Genomic DNA, 17,834 nt, shown 5'->3' on the forward strand with positions numbered 1-17,834 from the left:
AAATCGCACAAAAATTGCTGCTTCAAGGGTCTTATAAAATCAAATCCAGGGATCGGTTTAAGTAGGGGCTATATCCAAATCTGATGCGATATGATACTTTTGCAATCCCCAATGACCAACATCAATAGGAGGTATCTGAGCAAAATTTCAAATTCGACGGCCATCATGATTTCGATAGAAGAACAGATGGACGGACGGACGGACATGGCTGGTTCTCCTCAGAATGTCGAGATGGGGTCGCAGATCAATAATTCGAGGCGTTTGAAACGGAATGACTAGATTAATATACCCCCCTCCAATGGTGGTGGGTATAAAAATTTGTCACAGATAAAATTTCAACAAAAAATTTCCTAAGAACTAAATGTCAACGGAAATTTGTCTCAAGACCAAATTTCATGAAAATTTTACCAAAGACAAAATTTCAACGCAAATTCACCTTTACTTTAATGGGATTTTAGTAAATATTCCAATTCAATTTTTCCTATAGACAATGGAATTATTTCTTTAAAAAACAAGTATTTTTTCCTTAAGATAATGTAATTTTTACTAAAGCAAAAAACAAAAACACAGAATTGTAACTAACATTTTTCTAAGGACAAAATTTCAGCGAAAATATTTTATGGGCTGCATATCAACGAATAGAGAGAGTTAGTTCCTGACTCGCTTTCCCGGAAGGAGGTGGTGGAAGGCGGATACTGTGTTTGAGTTGGATGAGACCTCGGGCTTCACTAACGGCTCCAGAATGGAGTCAGGGACCAGAATGGGGTTATACTCAGAGATCACGACATCAAAACTGTAACTAAAATTTTTTTCTTAGGACAAAATTTCAGCGAAAATTTTTTATGGACTGCATATCAACGAATCGAGAGAGTTAGTTCCTGATTCGCTTTTCCGGAAGGGGGTGGTGGAAGACGAATACTGTGTTTGTGTTGGATGAGACCTCGGGCTTCACTAACGGCTCCCGGATGGAGTCAGGGACCAGAATGAGGTTCTACTCAGAGATCACGACATCGATATGATATTGTGTAGGCCCGGGTGCTCGAACCCATCGGTGTTCTGGGGAATGAAAGGGCGGAAGAGCATACCAAAAGAGGGTCCTCCACGGCAGGAAGATCTGAAAATTGCCATATTCGGCTTCGTTAGAAGATCTTTTTAAACTAATTACCTATATGAGTGGATAGAGCAACTCGAGACTTGACTGCTGACCAAATTTGGAAGGGCCAGGATACATTTTTTTTATAAATTTCCATATTCGACCTCGTTTAGGCTTATATCTTACATGACTCAATATAGCATCTCGAGACCTGACTGCTGACCAGATATGGAAGGGCCATCCTTTTCCGTGTGACCATGGTGGCCACATTTCTCTCCAGAATATTTTCTTTTTAATAAATTCCCATATTCGACCTCGTTAGCAGATCTTTTTGGGCTAATATCTCACATGACTGAATAAAGCATGCCGAGACCTGTCTGCTGACCAAATTTGGAAGGGTCATCCTTTTCCGTGTGACCATGGTGGCCAGATTTCTAATCATGATAATTTTTTTTTTATTAAATGGCCATATTCGACCTCGTTACGAGATCCACCTGAACTAATATCTTACATGACTGAATAGAACATCCCGAGAATAGTCTACTTACCAAATTTGGAAGGGCCATCGTTTTCCATGTGGCCATGGATTCTACATTTCTCTCCAAGATAATTTTTTTTAAATGGCCATATTTGACTTCGTTAGTAGATCTCTTTGGGCTAATATCTCACATGGCTGGATAAAGCGTATCGAGACCTGTCTGCTGACCAAATATGGAAGAGCCATCTTTGTCCATAGGGCCATGGGGGACACTTTTCAAAAAACCAATTATTTCACCCATAGCAAATTAGTTCATAATCTCACATGTAGGGGCTTTGGTGTTTTTTGTGCCGGCTAGTTATATTCGAATTTATTTTCACTTACATTCTAGTAACGGTTTTTTCAACGTAGACGCTACAAAAGTAGACCAATAGGAACAGCAGGCGACGCCATATTTCACATTCCACTTCAGTAAGGTATGCCTATTATGATGGAATGATATGCGAGCCAACAACGAGTAGAAATTAAAATTAAATTTTTCTACCGAAATTTGGAGTCAGTATCACCTACATTAAGAGCACTGCGTCCAATTTAGCAATGAGGCTCATTTCTGGCTGAATGGCTTCGTCAATAAGCAAAATATAAGTTATTGGTCATACAGCACACGTACTGCATGACTTATCAATGCATCCCGAAAAAATTACGGTTTGGTGCGGTTTATGGGCCGGCGGCGTCATTGGGTCGTACTTCTTCCTCGGTGATGATTAAGAGCGGCACGTTACTGTGAATAGGAATCGCTACCGTTCAATGATAAAAGATTATTTTTAGCCTCAAACGGATGATATTGACATGGAGGACGTGTGGTTCCAACAGGACGGGGCCACAAGCCTCACAGCGAATGTCACAATCGATTTATTGGAAACAGAGTTTGGAGAACGTGTTTTCTCACGAAATGGTCCAGTCGATTGGCCGCCTCGTTTGTGCGATTGGACGCCGTTAGACTATTTCCTGCGGGGCTACGTCAAGTCTATATTAACAAGCCAGCGACGATTGATGAACTTCGTACGAATATCGAACGCAAAATTGCAGCAATATCGGATGATTTATGCTTGAAACCTATCGAAATTTGGGTTTAGCGTCTGGACTTGTGTAAGCGTGCCCGTGATGTCCAAGCAAAGGAATAGAGAACTGTGAATGGGAAATCGAGTTCTGTGAATAGGAAGAATCTCATATCCACAAACTTTTGTAGAGCTCTTATTGAAAGACCCTGTATAAGAGATGGCCCGGGCAGAGACGGTGGCGAGTTGGGAGTCTGTGGATGAATGTCGGATTTCCAGAACACTTTGACCAGCTGCTGATCAGGATAGGACAAGGGAATTGCTGGCCCTTGATAAAAGGACACTGAGTACAATTAGCGGACACTGTGCGATAGGCCATATGGTCGCGCGCATGGTAATCCTGCACAACGACTAATGCCGATGCTGTATTGATGAGGATGAGGAGAAAGAGAAGGCGATCGAACACCTACTGAGTGTAGGCCGTCACTCCAAAGAACCACTCGCGTGGTGGCGTGATTGATAGGCGCTCGCTCCCTTTTCTACTCCTATATTTCATATCTCGCCATATCCTTGTCGGAGGCCACCGTAGCGCAGAGGTTAGCATGTCCGCCTATGACGCTGAACGCCAGGGTTCGAATCCTGGCGAGACCATCAGAAAAAATGTCCAGCGGTGGTTTTCCCCTCCTAATGCTGGCAACATTTGTGAGGTACTATGCCATGTAAAACTTCTCTCTTCTCTCAGACTCGGCTATAAAAAGGAGGCCCCTTATCATTGAGCTTAAACTGCACTCATTCATATGTGAGAAGTTGGCCCCTGTTCCTTAATGGAATGTTCATGGGCAAATTTTGCAAAATTTTGCATATCCTTGTCACCCCTTCGGGAGAGAGGAGGGGGCAGCGAACTTCATCATCATATATCTCACCAAGTCTTCCTTTCTCTTTTTCTTATTTTTTTACAAAAAATATCAAAATATCAACGAAAATTTGTCTAAGGACAAATTGTCAATGACATTTGGTCTAAAGACAAAACTAGGAAGAAATTTAATAAAAGATTTTTTAGATTTTGCCCAAAAAGTAATTGCGGATTTTTTAAAAGAAAGTAAATGCATTTTTAATAACACTTAAAATGAACTTTTATCAAATATACTTTTTTTGCACTTTTTTTCTAAAGCAAGCTAAAAGTAACAGCTGATAACTGACAGAAGAAAGAATGCAATTGCAGAGTTACAAGGTGTAAAAAAATTTGTCAACGCCGACTATATGAAAAATCCGCACTTACTTTTTGGGCAACCCAATATTTGCCAGATTTCCTTTAAAGAACTGTCAAATAAATTTGTTTTGAGGCTTCATAAATCTTTGTGAAATAGGCCCTAATTTTTTCAATTTGATTCTTTTTTCGACAAAAATAACTTTTTGTAGATTAAGTCATGTGAAAATGCATTTTCCCCCCATATTCATCGCTCCAGTCTAATGCTGTCTACCTGTCTGTCTCCCTTGAAGATAGTTCCGTAAGCTACAACTTTAACCTAGTACTAAATGAAATTAACTCTTTAAGTTTAGGGATAAACACAATGTTTGCCTACAGCAATGCTTGGCCATATCCCAGGAGTGTGTGGTTAGACGGCCAAAAATTATTTCGAAAAATCCCAAAGGTGTAATACGAAACGAGTGTTCTCATACAAAATGTGATAAGGCAGGCCACACCAAAATGGTTGGCTTCCAGGATTCCTTGGACGAGTATATAAAAGGTGAACTCATTTGCTGCCTCTTTCAATAGTCGCGGATAAGACGTGGTAGTGTTAAAGTCAGAGCAGATACATTTGAGCGAATACGTTCTATCGGGGCCATGGAAACGTCTTCGCCAAATAATGCAGTGCCGGAGAAGGGTGCCGAGCCTAGGCTACCGGTTAAGACATCACTGCAATGGTACGATAACGAAAACTCACCTTAGTTGCAGCATTGCAAAGACAATTGGATTTTGTGCTTAACGTGAAACAAAAAACTGCAATTTAAAGAAAAATAGATCTCATGTGACATTTGGATCTAATGCGATTTGTATTGTCTCATCCAATTAGGCAGCGTGCAGCATTGATGGCCAAAACCATCACTGCATTCAAGGAGACCGTAGATGTGGATAGCGACGAAGATGTTGACAACAAGCAACAAATCAAATATGGCAAACCCTCACAGGCCGCCTGGGCCATCTTCTCGGAATACTGTGATAACAGCACCATACATGGCATCAAATACTTGGGTGAACAGAAGAGACCAGTGTGGGAAAGGTACACTTCATTGGTCGCTGGAAGAGCACTTCTCTTAAAGACAAATGTCCACTGAAAATTTGTCTCATATATGTGTGTGTGTGTGTGTTTTCTTCCAGATTGTTTTGGATAATGGTCTTTGTGTTCTCCATATACCTGTGTGCCTCTCTGACCATGAACATTTGGTTTAAGTGGAACAACAACCCTGTGATTGTAAGTTTTGCCGAAAAATCCACTCCCGTTTGGCAAATACCCTTTCCAGCGGTTACTGTCTGCACGGAAACCAAAGCTCGACAATCTTATTTCAATTTTACGGATACCTATTGGAGATATTACGATTTCTATGCGAATGTGACAACGGAAAATGTCACAGTAAGGGAGTAGGTATTGAATGTGGGTTTACCAAATGATATCATTTCATGAATGACGTAGGCGAAGTTCAACTATTAGCCATAAAAATTTAAAAAAAAATGTAATTGCATTGAATCTAAAACGGCGAAAAAGTGAAAGCGTGCTAAGTAGGCCGGGCTGAATCTTTGGTACCCACCACCAAAAATGTGGACTTATAAACTGAATTTGTATTTGAACTATTTTGGTCTCAAGAAGTCATATCGGGATATCGCTACCTAGGGGAGCCTATATCACTAAACTGAACGATTCGGATAAAACTTGTCACTGATGTTGTAAGTCATAAGGGTTTTGGCCCAATTTCAGCCAAATCAGGTAAAACTTTAGGCTTATGCTTCTAAAGGCTGAAGTAGTCAAATCCGAGGATCGGTTTTTATGGGGGCCATATCTGTTTATAGCCCGATTTGGATCTTAGGATAGGTTGAATAGGTCGCCCATTAAAAGTGAGTTCACTCGGAGGCCAGTTTGGCCCATTGTGGTACCCTAGTGAAAGGGGAAGAAAAAGGAAAGAGTGAGACCTCATACTAGAGGTTGTACGCGAATAAAAAGAAACAAGTAAAAAGCGTGCTAAGTTCGGCTGGGCCGAATCTTATATACCCTCCACCATGGATCGCATTTGTCGAGTTCTTTTCCCGGCATCTCTTCTTATGCAAAAAATTGATATAAGAAAAGATTTGCTCTGCTATTAGAGCGATATCAAGATATGGTCCGGTTTGGACCACAATTAAATTATATGTTGGAGACCTGTGTAAAATGTCAGCTAATTCGAATAAGAATTGCGCCTTTTGGGGGCTCAAAAAGTAAAATAGGGAGATCGATTTATATGGGATCTGTATCGGGCTATAGTGCCGAGACCGGCACATCGGTCTATATGGCAGCAATGTCCAAATCTGGACCGATCTGGCCAAATTAAAGAAGGATGTCGAAGGGCCTAACACAACTCACTGCCCCAAATTTCAGCAAAATCGGATAATAAATGTGGCTTTTATGGGCCTAAGACCCCAAATCGGCGTATCGGTCTGTATGGGGGCTATATCAAGATATAGTCCGATATAACCCATCTTCGAACTTAGCCAGCTTATGGACAAAAAAAAATCTGTGCAAAGTTACAGATCAATATATCTATTTTTAAAGACTTTAGCGTAATTTCAATAGACAGGCGGGCGGACATGGCCAGATCGTCTTAGATTTATGTGCTGATCACGAATATATATACTTTACAGGGTCGGAAATGGATATTTCAATGTTTTGCAAACAGAAGAGCAAAATGAATATACCCCTATCCTTCGGTAGTAGATATAAAAATCATAGTTCCTGAAACGGGGGTTGTCAATATAGGGGGGATCCGTTTCAAATCTTCTTCGATTTTTTTATACCCTCCACCATAGCATGGGGGTATACTAATTTCGTCATTCTGTTTGTAACACCTCAAAATATGCGTCTGAGACCCCACAAAGTGTATATATTCTTGATCGTCATCTCATTTTAAGTCGGTCCAGCCATGTCCATCCGTCTGTGTATAGAAAGCACGCTAACTTCCGAAGGAGTTAAGCTAGCCGCTTGAAATTTTGCGCAAATACTTTTTATTAGTATAGGTCGGTTGGGATTTTAAATGGGCCAAATCGGTCCATGTTTTGGGATAGCTGCCATATAAACCGATCTTGGGTCTTGACTTCTTTAGCCTCTAGAGGGCGCAATTCTCGTCCGATTTGACTGAAATTTTGCACGTGGTGGTTTGGTATCACTTATAACAATTGTGTTAAGTATGATTCAAATCGGTCAATGTTTTGATATAGCTGCCATATAAACCGATCTTGAGTCTTGACTTCTTGAGCCTATAGAGGGCGCAATTTTTGTCCGATTTGACTGAAATTTTGCATGAGGTATTCTGGTATCACTTCCGACAATTGTGTTAAGTATGATTCAAATCGGTTCATAATCTGGTATAGCTGTCATATAAACCGATCTTGGATCTTGACTTCTTGAGCCAACAGAGCGCGCAATTCTCGTCCGATTGGGCTGATGTCTATGTTTTGATATAGCTATCATATAAAACGATATTTAGTCTTTAGAGGGCGCAATTCTCGTCCGATTTAACTGAAATTTTGCACGTATTGTTTTGGTATCACTTCCAACAACTGTGCTAAGTATGGCGCAAATCGGTACATAACCTGATATAGCTGCCATATAAACCGATCTGGGATCCTGACTTCTTGAGCCTCTAGAGGGCGCAATTCTTATCCGATTTGGCTGAAATTTTGTGCAACGGCTTCTCTTATGACTTTCAACATACGTGTCTAATATGGTCTGAATCGATCAATAGCTTGATACAGCTCCCATATAAACCTATCTCCCGATTTTGCTTCATGAGCCCCTACAAGGCGCAATTCTTATCCAAATGAACTGAAATATTACACAATGACTTCTACAATGTTCAGCATTCATGTATGTTCCGAATCAGACTATAACTTGATATAGCTCCAATAGCATAACAGTTCTTATTCAATATTCTTTGTTTGCCTGAAAAGAGATACTGCGCATAGAACTCGACAAATGCGATCCATGGTGGAGGGTATATAAGATTCGGCCCGGCCGAACTTAGCACGCTCTTCCATGTTTCAAAGTAATCTCTCCAAGTTTCCGGGTGATGGAAACTCCAACTAATTTGAACTTGTAAATCTTTAGTTGAATCCATGTTGGTGGGTTCTCAAGGTTCGGGAATCCTTGTTTTCCTGTACGGATGTACAGTATGTATCTTCGGTCGAGGAATGAGGGCAGACTGAACATAAAAGATATGTGCATTATATCCGATCTATGATTTTCACAACAAAAAACCTTTAGACAAAGTCAACTTTACAAGGGTATGAGAAACAATATATAATAAATTCTTGGTATAACACGGAGTAGCTTGGAAATGTGTGAAATACATCGCTTCATGATTAAAGAGTGAATGACAAACATTTCTATTCTATGTCGCAAGAGATACTATAATGAACTTCGTCCTCATGAAATGATATTGCCACCATAAATATTTTCATAAAAATAACTCCTTTTCTTTAATTTCAACTTTGAAGATTTATTCAATTGTATTCAGCACTTCAAGTCTGCGATGCCCATTTGATGGAATTCAACGATGGACAAAATTATACCAACAGTCTAGTATTGCTGGAAACATTGAGCGATATAATGCCAGAATTTCAGGATATTTTCCAAAAATGCAAATGGCGTAACATGATAACTGAATGTGATCAACTATTTCGTACATTCATAACTGATGATGGACCGTGCTATACTTTCAACACTTTAAGTGCTTTCGATATATATCGCAAAGAGGGGTAATTGAACATAATTTGAAAACCCATGAAAACGTTCCCAAACCAAAAATTGATTTACTTTGCAGCTTAATTAAAGATATTCTTATGAATGTTGAGAGTCACACAACAACCGATTGGAATGTTGAGGATGGCTACAGTGCAGATGCCGACACAGAGACGTATCCCTTTCGAGTTTTAGGTTCTGGAGCAAAGGCTGGATTGGATTTACTTTTGAGTGGCATAGAAAAGGATTTTGATAATTTGTGTCGTGGTCCAGTACAGGGATTTAAGGTAAGGAATTTTGTATTTTTTTTATTTTGTTTTTAAGGAAATTCTTTTGTGTCTGTTTTCTTTGAATTTCAGCTAGTGCTACATACACCAGGTGAACAACCCCAAGTCGCCAAGCAGTATTTTCGCATACCCTTCAGTCAAGAGGTCTTGATTGCCATTAAACCCAAAATAATTACCACCTCTGATGGTCTAAAACATTATGAGCCTCATAGGTGAGTTGAAAACTTTGAATGACTTTTTCCCCAAAGATATACTGACTGTCCCACTAAATTTGTATACCCTTCTCCACGTTTGTAACACTGCGAAATAATGATCTGCGACCCAACAAGTGTATATATTCTTTATCGTCTCCGTCTGTCGAAAGCACGACGTTTTGAAGGAATTAAGCTGGGCACTCGAAATTTTGCACGAATACTTCCTATTAGTGTGAATCGGTTGGGTTTGTAAAGCAATCCTGGATATTGATTTTTTGAACCTCTAGAGGGCGCAACTCGTACCCGATTTAGGTGAAATCTTGCACCAAGGGTTTTATATAGACTTTCAACAACTTTAAATCGAGACTTTTTGGAGCCGGTAGAAGGCGCAAATATTATCCGATTTGACTAAAATTTTTAATAAAGTGGTTTGCTTTGACCATCGTCGGCTGTGGCAACTGTGGTCCAACTCCGTTCATTACCTAATATAGCTCCCATATAAACCGATCTCGGATCTTGACTACTTGATCCTCTAGAGGGCGCAATATCTCGGATCTAGACTTTTTAGAGCTGCTAGAGGGCGCAATTATCCGATTTGGCAAAAATTTTTAATAAAATGGTTTGCTTTGACCATCAACAGCTGTGGCAACTGTGGCCCAACTCAGTTCATTACCTAATATAGCTCCCATATAAACCGATCTCGGATCTTGACTATTTGAGCCTCTAGAGGGCGCAATATCTCGGATCTAGACTTTTTAGAGCTGCTAGAGGGCGCAATTATCCGATTTGGCAAAAATTTTTAATAAAATGGTTTGCTTTGACCATCAACAGCTGTGGCAACTGTGGCCCAACTCAGTTCATTACCTAATATAGCTCCCATATAAACCGATCTCGGATCTTGACTATTTGAGCCTCTAGAGGGCGCAATATCTCGGATCTGGACTTTTTAGAGCCGGTAGAGGGCGCAAATATTATCCGATTTGACAAAAATTTTTAATAAATTGGTTTGCTTTGACCATCAACAGCTGTGGCAACTGTGGTCCAACTCAGTTCATTACCTAATATAGCTCCCATATAAACCGATCTCGGATCTTAACTAATTGAGCCTCTAGAGGGCGCAATAATCATTAGATTTGGCTGACATTTACCATAAAATGGTTTGTTTTGACTTTCAAAAACTGTGCTAAGTATGGTCTAAATCGGATCCCAACCAAATAAAGCTCGCATATAAACCGATCTCCCGATCATACCTCTTGAGCCTCAAGAGGGAGTAATTCTTATCCGATTTGGCTGAAATTTTGTACAATGAATTCCACTTTGGTCTCCAACAGCCAAACCAAGTATGGCCTCAATCGGTTCATAACTTGGTGTAGCTCAAATAGCATAGCAATTCTTATCCATTATCATTTGTTTGGCTTTAAAGAGATATCGGCCAAAGAATTTGACAAATGCGATACATGGTGTAGGGCATATAAGATTTGGCCGGGTCGAACTTCTGTCCGTCTGTCTGTCCATGTTAATTTGTGTACAAAGTGCAGGTCTGAATTTTTTTCCGATGGTATTCAAATTTTATACAGGAATATCTTGCGGCCTAGAGACGAAGCCTATTGAAAGTGGAAAAAATCGGTTGAGATATAAATATAGCCCCCATATATATATTTATCGACCGATTTTCACTTTTAGAACCACTGCATGCACATTTATTCATCAATCTTCCCAAAAGTTTGTACAACGCTCTTATTGACCACTACCACGATGTCTAAGGAGTTTGAAGCCTGTTTGGAGTTAGCTGTTTAGATTTAGCTTCTATATATATATATGTTCGCCCGACTTTGAATAATTTGTGGACGGGCCCTCCCCCATACCCCTATTTTCAAAAACACGACATATAGGAGATAGGTGCACCGATTGAAGCAAAATTTTGCATGCCAACTTATGGTATCCCAAAAAAAAACCAAATTGGTTCATATGAAATTGATCAAACAACCTGGGGGGACGCCCCATCCAAAAACCCACCCGAACGGACATATTGACCGATTGTGGTAATATGGGTATCAAATGAAAGGTATCTGAGAATAGATGACGAATTTGGCATTAAAATGTCACCAAAAGTGCCGTGGGACCCCCACCTGCAAAAATACCACCCAACAGAACACTTACCGCTTTGGGCAATATGGGTGTCAAATGAAAGGTATTTAAAGATAGAGTACAAATTTGACATAAAAATGTATTCCTTGGTGTCTGAGGGGCCTCCCCATCCCCCAAAACTACCCAGTAGAGCATATGTAAAAATTGGAACAATATGGCTTCCATATAAAAGGTATTTACAAGTAGAGTAAGAATCTGATATAAAAATTTACTCCTTGCCTAACCCTTCGTACCCCCCAAAAACCCACAGTAAGGTATATTTACCAATTGAGACAATATGGGTATCCAATGGAAGGTATTTGAAAGTTGAGGAGTAGAGTATGAGTCTGATATCCACTTTCGGGTCAAAGGGTTTGGCTAGTCCAACCTACCACCAAAACCAAAAGAATGAAGTAGATCTTACATCCAAACTATAACAGGCGGACCCTCCCCTTACCCTATTATCAAAAACGTCAGATCTCGGAGATGGGTATAGCGATTTACGCTAATTTTGGTTTGTTTATAACAACTCAAAAACAGCAATTTGCTATACTTTTTTAGGGTGGGATATCTAGGGGACAAAAAGCAGCTCAAATCTGATATTTGTTTCATGGCCCCACCTCATAAACTCCCCCTAAACCAAACATATATACCGACTGTAGCAATATGTAGGTTTCTGGGAGTAGCTTATGAGTCTCATATCCACTTTCGGGGCAAAGGATTTGCCTACTCCAATCTACCACCAATCTACCAAGAGAATGAAGTAGACCTTACATCCAAATTATAATGGGCGGACCCTCCCCTTACCTTATTTTCAAAAACGTCAGATTGGGGAGCCCACCCATCTCCGATTTAAGCGAAAACTCAAAAACAGAAATTTGGTATTCTTATTTAGGGTGGGATATCTAAGGGGGGCCGCCCCACCTCTACAGCCCGCCAAATGGAAATATTAACCAATAATGACAATATGGGGCTCAAATGAAAGGTATTTGAGACTGGCACGAATCTGATATATGGGGGTCCAACTCACTCTCAAAAAACCCCCATATAGGACATATATACCGACCATAGCAATATAAGGCTCAAATGAAGGGTATTTGGGAGTAGGGCACCAATATGATATCCACATTAGGGCGAATCATCAGGAAGGTCGTACCAGCACCTCCAAACAGGACTTATTTTCTGACCGTTGCAGTATTAGGCTCAGATAGAAATAAGAAAGTGAAAGAAGCCGCAGCGGAGCGGGCCCTGTGCAGCTAGTATATTAGATACGTCGCCCAACTTGCATATAAAGAGTCCTAGTTATTACAATTTTGAACACAATTGCTCGAAATTTGATAAGGTTTGTCGAAATACAGTTTTACGAATACGGCCGTTAATTGCCCAAAAGTAATTGCGAATTGCCCAAAAAGTAATTGCGGATTTTTCATATAGTCGGCGTTGACAAATTTTTTCACAGCTTGTGACTCTGTAATTCCATTCTTTCTTCTGTCAGTTATCAGCTGTTGCTTTTAGCTTGCTTTAGAATTTGATTAAAGTTCATTCTAAGGTTTATTACAAAAAGCATTTACTTTCTTTTAAAAAATCCGCAATTACTTTTTGGGCAACCCAATAATTAAATAATTTTGTTCCCTAAAAGTATGCTACGTTTTTTATCCCTACAACTAGTAAAATTTTTTTAAATCTTTGATTTCAGGCGTCAATGCTTTTTCCAAAAAGAACGCGATTTGCGATTTTTCCAAATCTATACCCAAAGCAATTGTGAACAGGAGTGCTTGGCCAATTTCACTCTAACCAAATGTGGCTGTGTAAAGTTCTCCATGCCCAGTGAGTATGTCCAATAGCAATTGAACTGCATAGGATTCAAAGAATATTTCACCACTTTCGTTTCCTAGGAAATAAAACGATACCCGTTTGTGGAGCAAAAAATGTCCTATGCTTTAACAACGCTGAAGATGAACTGGCATTGATTGAATTTAATCAGGGCATAGCAACTTCGGGAGAAAATTTCCGAGGTGAAACCACTTGCAATTGTTTGCCGTCGTGTACCTCAATAGCCTATGAGGCGGAAATATCACAGGCGGATTATGATTATTCAGCTTCTTTAAAGGGCAAAGCAAACCACACGGAAGTGGATGAAAGTGTTTTAAAGTAAGTTTCCTGATATGAAAGACATCTTTTACATGTTAATGGTCTCCCCTCTGTTCCCTTTTTTGTAGCACCAAAAAGACCCGTTTGTCTATATTCTTCAAAGAAGCCCAATTCCTTACATCCAAGAGGTCGGAATTGTATGGTACCACCGATTTTCTAGCCAATTGTGGTGGTCTATTGGGTCTCTTTATGGGTGTTTCCACTCTAAGTATAGTGGAGATTGTTTACTTTTGTACTGTACGTCTTATTACGAATTTAAAGATGCGTTATAAAAAACGCAAAGAAATCGGTGATGGTGAAAAGGATGGTGAAAAAAATGCCTAAGTTTGTTGTGGTGTAAATGGGTTGTAAGTGTTTTTTTCATTTGACTATTAACAGATTTGTGATCTTATGAACATGTAAAAATCACCCTTGTAACTTGTTGTGTTAAACTCATTTGCAGATAGTTTACATTGTCATAAATACCATTAAAAATAAAATTTTCAAACAAAAAGTATTCCAGAGTTTTATTTATCATCTCAGGAGACGGTATCACTTCACAGGACTTACAACTGTTAGGCTGTGTTCATATGGAAGTGTCGGCCGACATGGGATAACTGCTAGCACCCGAAGGGCTGAAACTTTGAGGAGTAGCGTAGAGTAGCTGCAAATGCGGCCGCGAACCGTCAGCGATTTTGAGAGCAGACCCTCAGTGGGGGTCAGGTGGCACCGACTCTAACTGAAATACGGAGAGCCAATGATACTCGCAATGACGAGGCGAGTTATTGGCGCCTTCAAGTAATCAATGCCCAACAACAGCGTCTGTTCGCAGATTAGGGGCGGCTGGAGGCGAGAGTCGGATCTAGGAGCAAGCGGCTCGCGACATTGAGGGATACATGTGCGATCCCCTATAACTCATGCAGTTGGGACGATAGGGATAAGGATAAGGATTACTCTGAGAAGCAAAATAAGAGTAAAAACGGACTGCCCTAGCGTTGAAAAATAGGATCATGATCTACAAATCTGCACCTGGAATGTCCAAACTCTGTATGGAGAAGGTGCAGTATACGCATTGGCGGATGTATGGGAGAAGTACAAGGCAAATATTACCGCCTTATAGGAAGTGTGAAAGATCGGGAGAGGTGTAACAACAACACCTTAGGATGACACACTTTACCATGACTGCCATGACAGGAGGCATAAATTTGGCTGTGGATTTGTTGTAACACGGAGGCTAAAACAATTTGTCACTAGCTTTACTTTGGTGAATGAGAGGATAGGCACAATCCACATAAAGGCAGAATTCTTCAACATCAACAGCCTTTTTTGCTCCCATGTCCAGACTCAAGACAAGGACTAACAGACCAACGATATTTTCTGTTAGCGGCGTAAAAGATAATATGATCGCTGTCCCGCGTGTGATATTAAAATCGTTCTGAGAGATTTTATTGCGAAAATAGGAAAGGAAAATATCTTTGGCCCAACAGTCGGAAAATTTTGCCTCCATTAGATATATAAAAATCAATTTGTGATTGTTTGTATTGCCCAAAAAGTAATTGCGGATTTTTCATATAGTCGGCGTTGACAAATTTTTACACAGCTTGTGACTCTGTAATTGCATTCTTTCTTCTGTCAGTTATCAGCTGCTACTTTTAACTTGCTTCAGAAAAAAAGTGTAAAAAAAGTATATTTGATTAAAGTTCATTCTAAGTTTTATTAAAAATGCATTTACATTCTTTTAAAAAATCCGCAATTACTTTTTGGGCAACCCAATAGGTTTGTTTGTGTGTTACTTATAGACTCAGAAACTGCTGAAGCGATTTTCTTGAAATTTTCACAGATGGTGTATAATGACCCCGTGGTGAAAATAGGGTACTACATTTTTTGATATCTGAAGAGGGGGCGGACCCTCCCCCTTACCCTAATTTTTAGAAACACCAGATCTCGGAGATGGGTGGTGCGATTTAAGCGAAATTTTGTGCTCTCGCATAGAGTACCCTAAAAATAAAAATTTGGTATCCAAATTTCGTATGGGGTACCTAGGGGGGCCGCCCCACCCTAAAACCTACCAAACATATATTTAGACCAATCACGACAATATGGGACTCCAATGAAAGGTATTTAGGATTAGAAAACGTATCTGATATCCAATTGTCGGACCAAGTGCTAGGGGGACCACCCTAAGCCCCAAGACACCCCTAAATCGGACATATTTACCGACCATGGCAATATGGAACTCAAATGAAAGGTGTATGCGGGTAAAATACGAATCTGGTATTTAAATGTGGGACCACGTTTCTGGGGCCTTTCCCGAAACACCCCCCAAACAGGACTTATTTACTGACCATGGGAATATGGGGCTTAAATAAAAGGTATTTGAATGCAGAATACGAATCTGATAGCCAAATATGGGACCAAGTGTTTGGGGGGGCCGCCTCTCACCAAAAACATCCCCCAAAGGGGACAAATTTACGACCATAGCAATGTGGGGCTCAAATGAAAGGTCTTCGGGAGTAAAGTACGAATCTTATATCAATATTCGGGAAAAGTGTCTATGGGGCCACGCCACCCCCACAACACCACCCAAACAGTAAGTATTTTCTGACTATTGCAATATGAGGCTCAAATAAGAGGGTTTTTAAAGTGGAACACGAATCCGATATATATTTTCAAGGCCAACTCACTGAGTGGCCGCCCATCCCACAAAAAACCCCCCAAGCCGGTCATATTTGCCGACTATGGAAATATGGGGCTCAAATTAAAGGTATGTGGGAGTAGACCACATATCTGATATCAACATTAGGGGCCAACTGTCTAGCGGACGTTCCACCACCATAACAACCCCCAAATAGGACGTATATAGAGTGGAACTAAATATTCATAGTTTTTAGGGTCCAATACCCCAAACCGCACATATTTGCTGACTTTTGCAATAAGAAGTTTAAATGAGATTAGAAAACGAATTTTATATCCAATTTTGAGGCCAAGGGCAATATGGGGTTCAAATAAATGATACACAGATATATGAGAATAGACCACGTTGCTGATATATTTTCCGGGCTTAGTGTTTAGGGGACCACCCCACTCCACAAAACACCCCTAAATCGGGCACATTTACCGACCATGACAATGTGGGGCTTAAATGAAAGGTATTGGGGGGTAGAGCAAGAATTGATACCCACTTTCGGGACCAATTTCCTGGGGGTCAACTCCTTTCCCAAAATACCCTACAAGCAGCAATTTTTTAGTGACCATCGCAAAATGGGGCTCAAATAAAGGTATTTGGGAGTAGAATACGAATTTGATATCCAAATGTAGGACCATGTATTTTGGGCACCCCTTTCCCAAAACACCCCCAAAGGGAAGAAATTTTCGACCGTGCCAATATGTGGCTCAAATAAAAGGTATTTGAGATTAGAAACCGAAGTTGATAACCTATTTTGGAGCCATGTGTTTGGGGGACACCTCATCCTGTAAACTCCTCTTAAGCCAATGGCAATATGGGGTTTAAAAAAAACGGTATTTGAGAGAAGAGCACGATGCTGATATTTTTTCAGGGCCAAATATCTGGGGCACCACCTCTCCCCCGAAAACACTAATAAATCAGACATCATGAGAATATCGAGCTGAAATGAAGTATTTTAAGAATGCAGTACACCTTACAACCAAACTTAAATTCGTAGACCAACAAAGATCATGTGGGATTAAGGCACTTATATTGTTAAACTGTTAGTCAAGCGATATACTATTGTCGTAGCACGATATTTAACTAAAACTTTTTATTGGGTTGCCCAAAAAGTAATTGCGGATTTTTTAAAAGAAAGTAAATGCATTTTTAATAAAACTTAGAATGAACTTTAATCAAATATACTTTTTTTCCAAAGAAAGCTAAAAGTAACAGCTGATAACTGACAAAAGAAAGAATGCAATTACAGAGTCACAAGCTGTGAAAAAATTTTTCAACGCCGACTATATAAAAAATCCGCAATTACTTTTTGGGCAACCCTAATTGTCGAAAATAAATATTTCAAGGAAACTTTTGTTCCATATAAAGTAAAAGAAGGCGCTGCGGAGCGGGCCCGGGTCAGCTAGTGTCCTATAATGGTTTGAGGCTAATAGACTTCTCCGCGGCAAAGAACATGGTAGTTTGCCGCACCAGATTCCAACATTGAAGCATTCACACAGCCATAAGGCTGTCACTTGATCAAAACACGAGAAACAAAATAGATCATGTTGTGATAGATGAAAGGCACTCAACCAGTGTATTAGATGTATGATCGATCCGAGGGGCGAACCACGATAAGTATCATTACTATGTTACAGCAAAGCTTCGCACCTGTTAAAGTGTGCCGGGAAACGTACGATGTGACACTGCACGGAAGCTGGACATCGTAAAGCTGCAAACACAACAGGTGGCAACGACATACTCCACACGGATAACCCACTTGCGTGAAGAAAACACTCCCTGTACCGATAGTAT

General features: G+C 40.1%; 1 protein-coding gene across 1 annotated transcript; it reads left to right on the plus strand.

Annotated features, from left to right (window-relative positions):
- The first annotated feature begins 4,039 nt into the window (after positions 1–4,039).
- LOC106094523 (pickpocket protein 28) lies at positions 4,040–13,811 on the plus strand. Its single transcript, XM_013261746.2, has 10 exons — positions 4,040–4,137; positions 4,190–4,555; positions 4,705–4,911; positions 5,010–5,270; positions 8,373–8,633; positions 8,699–8,903; positions 8,976–9,115; positions 12,921–13,051; positions 13,120–13,375; positions 13,444–13,811. Exons 2-10 carry the CDS (start codon positions 4,476–4,478, stop codon positions 13,697–13,699), a joined length of 1,797 nt encoding a protein of 598 aa, XP_013117200.1. The 5' UTR covers positions 4,040–4,137; positions 4,190–4,475; the 3' UTR covers positions 13,700–13,811.
- The last annotated feature ends 4,023 nt before the right edge of the window (positions 13,812–17,834 follow it).

This window comes from Stomoxys calcitrans, chromosome 1 (genome assembly GCF_963082655.1).
Source record: "Stomoxys calcitrans chromosome 1, idStoCalc2.1, whole genome shotgun sequence".
NCBI classification, from domain to species: Eukaryota; Metazoa; Arthropoda; class Insecta; order Diptera; family Muscidae; genus Stomoxys; species Stomoxys calcitrans.

Coding starts and splice junctions, on each gene's coding strand:
- LOC106094523 (XM_013261746.2), top strand. CDS start 4,476: ATGGAAACGTCTTCGCCAAATAATGCAGTGCCGGAGAAGGGTGCCGAG. Junction 5,271..8,372: donor GAAAATGTCACAGTAAGGGA/GTAGGTATTGAA, acceptor TCAACTTTGAAG/ATTTATTCAATTGTATTCAG. Junction 13,052..13,119: donor TGTAAAGTTCTCCATGCCCA/GTGAGTATGTCC, acceptor TTCGTTTCCTAG/GAAATAAAACGATACCCGTT.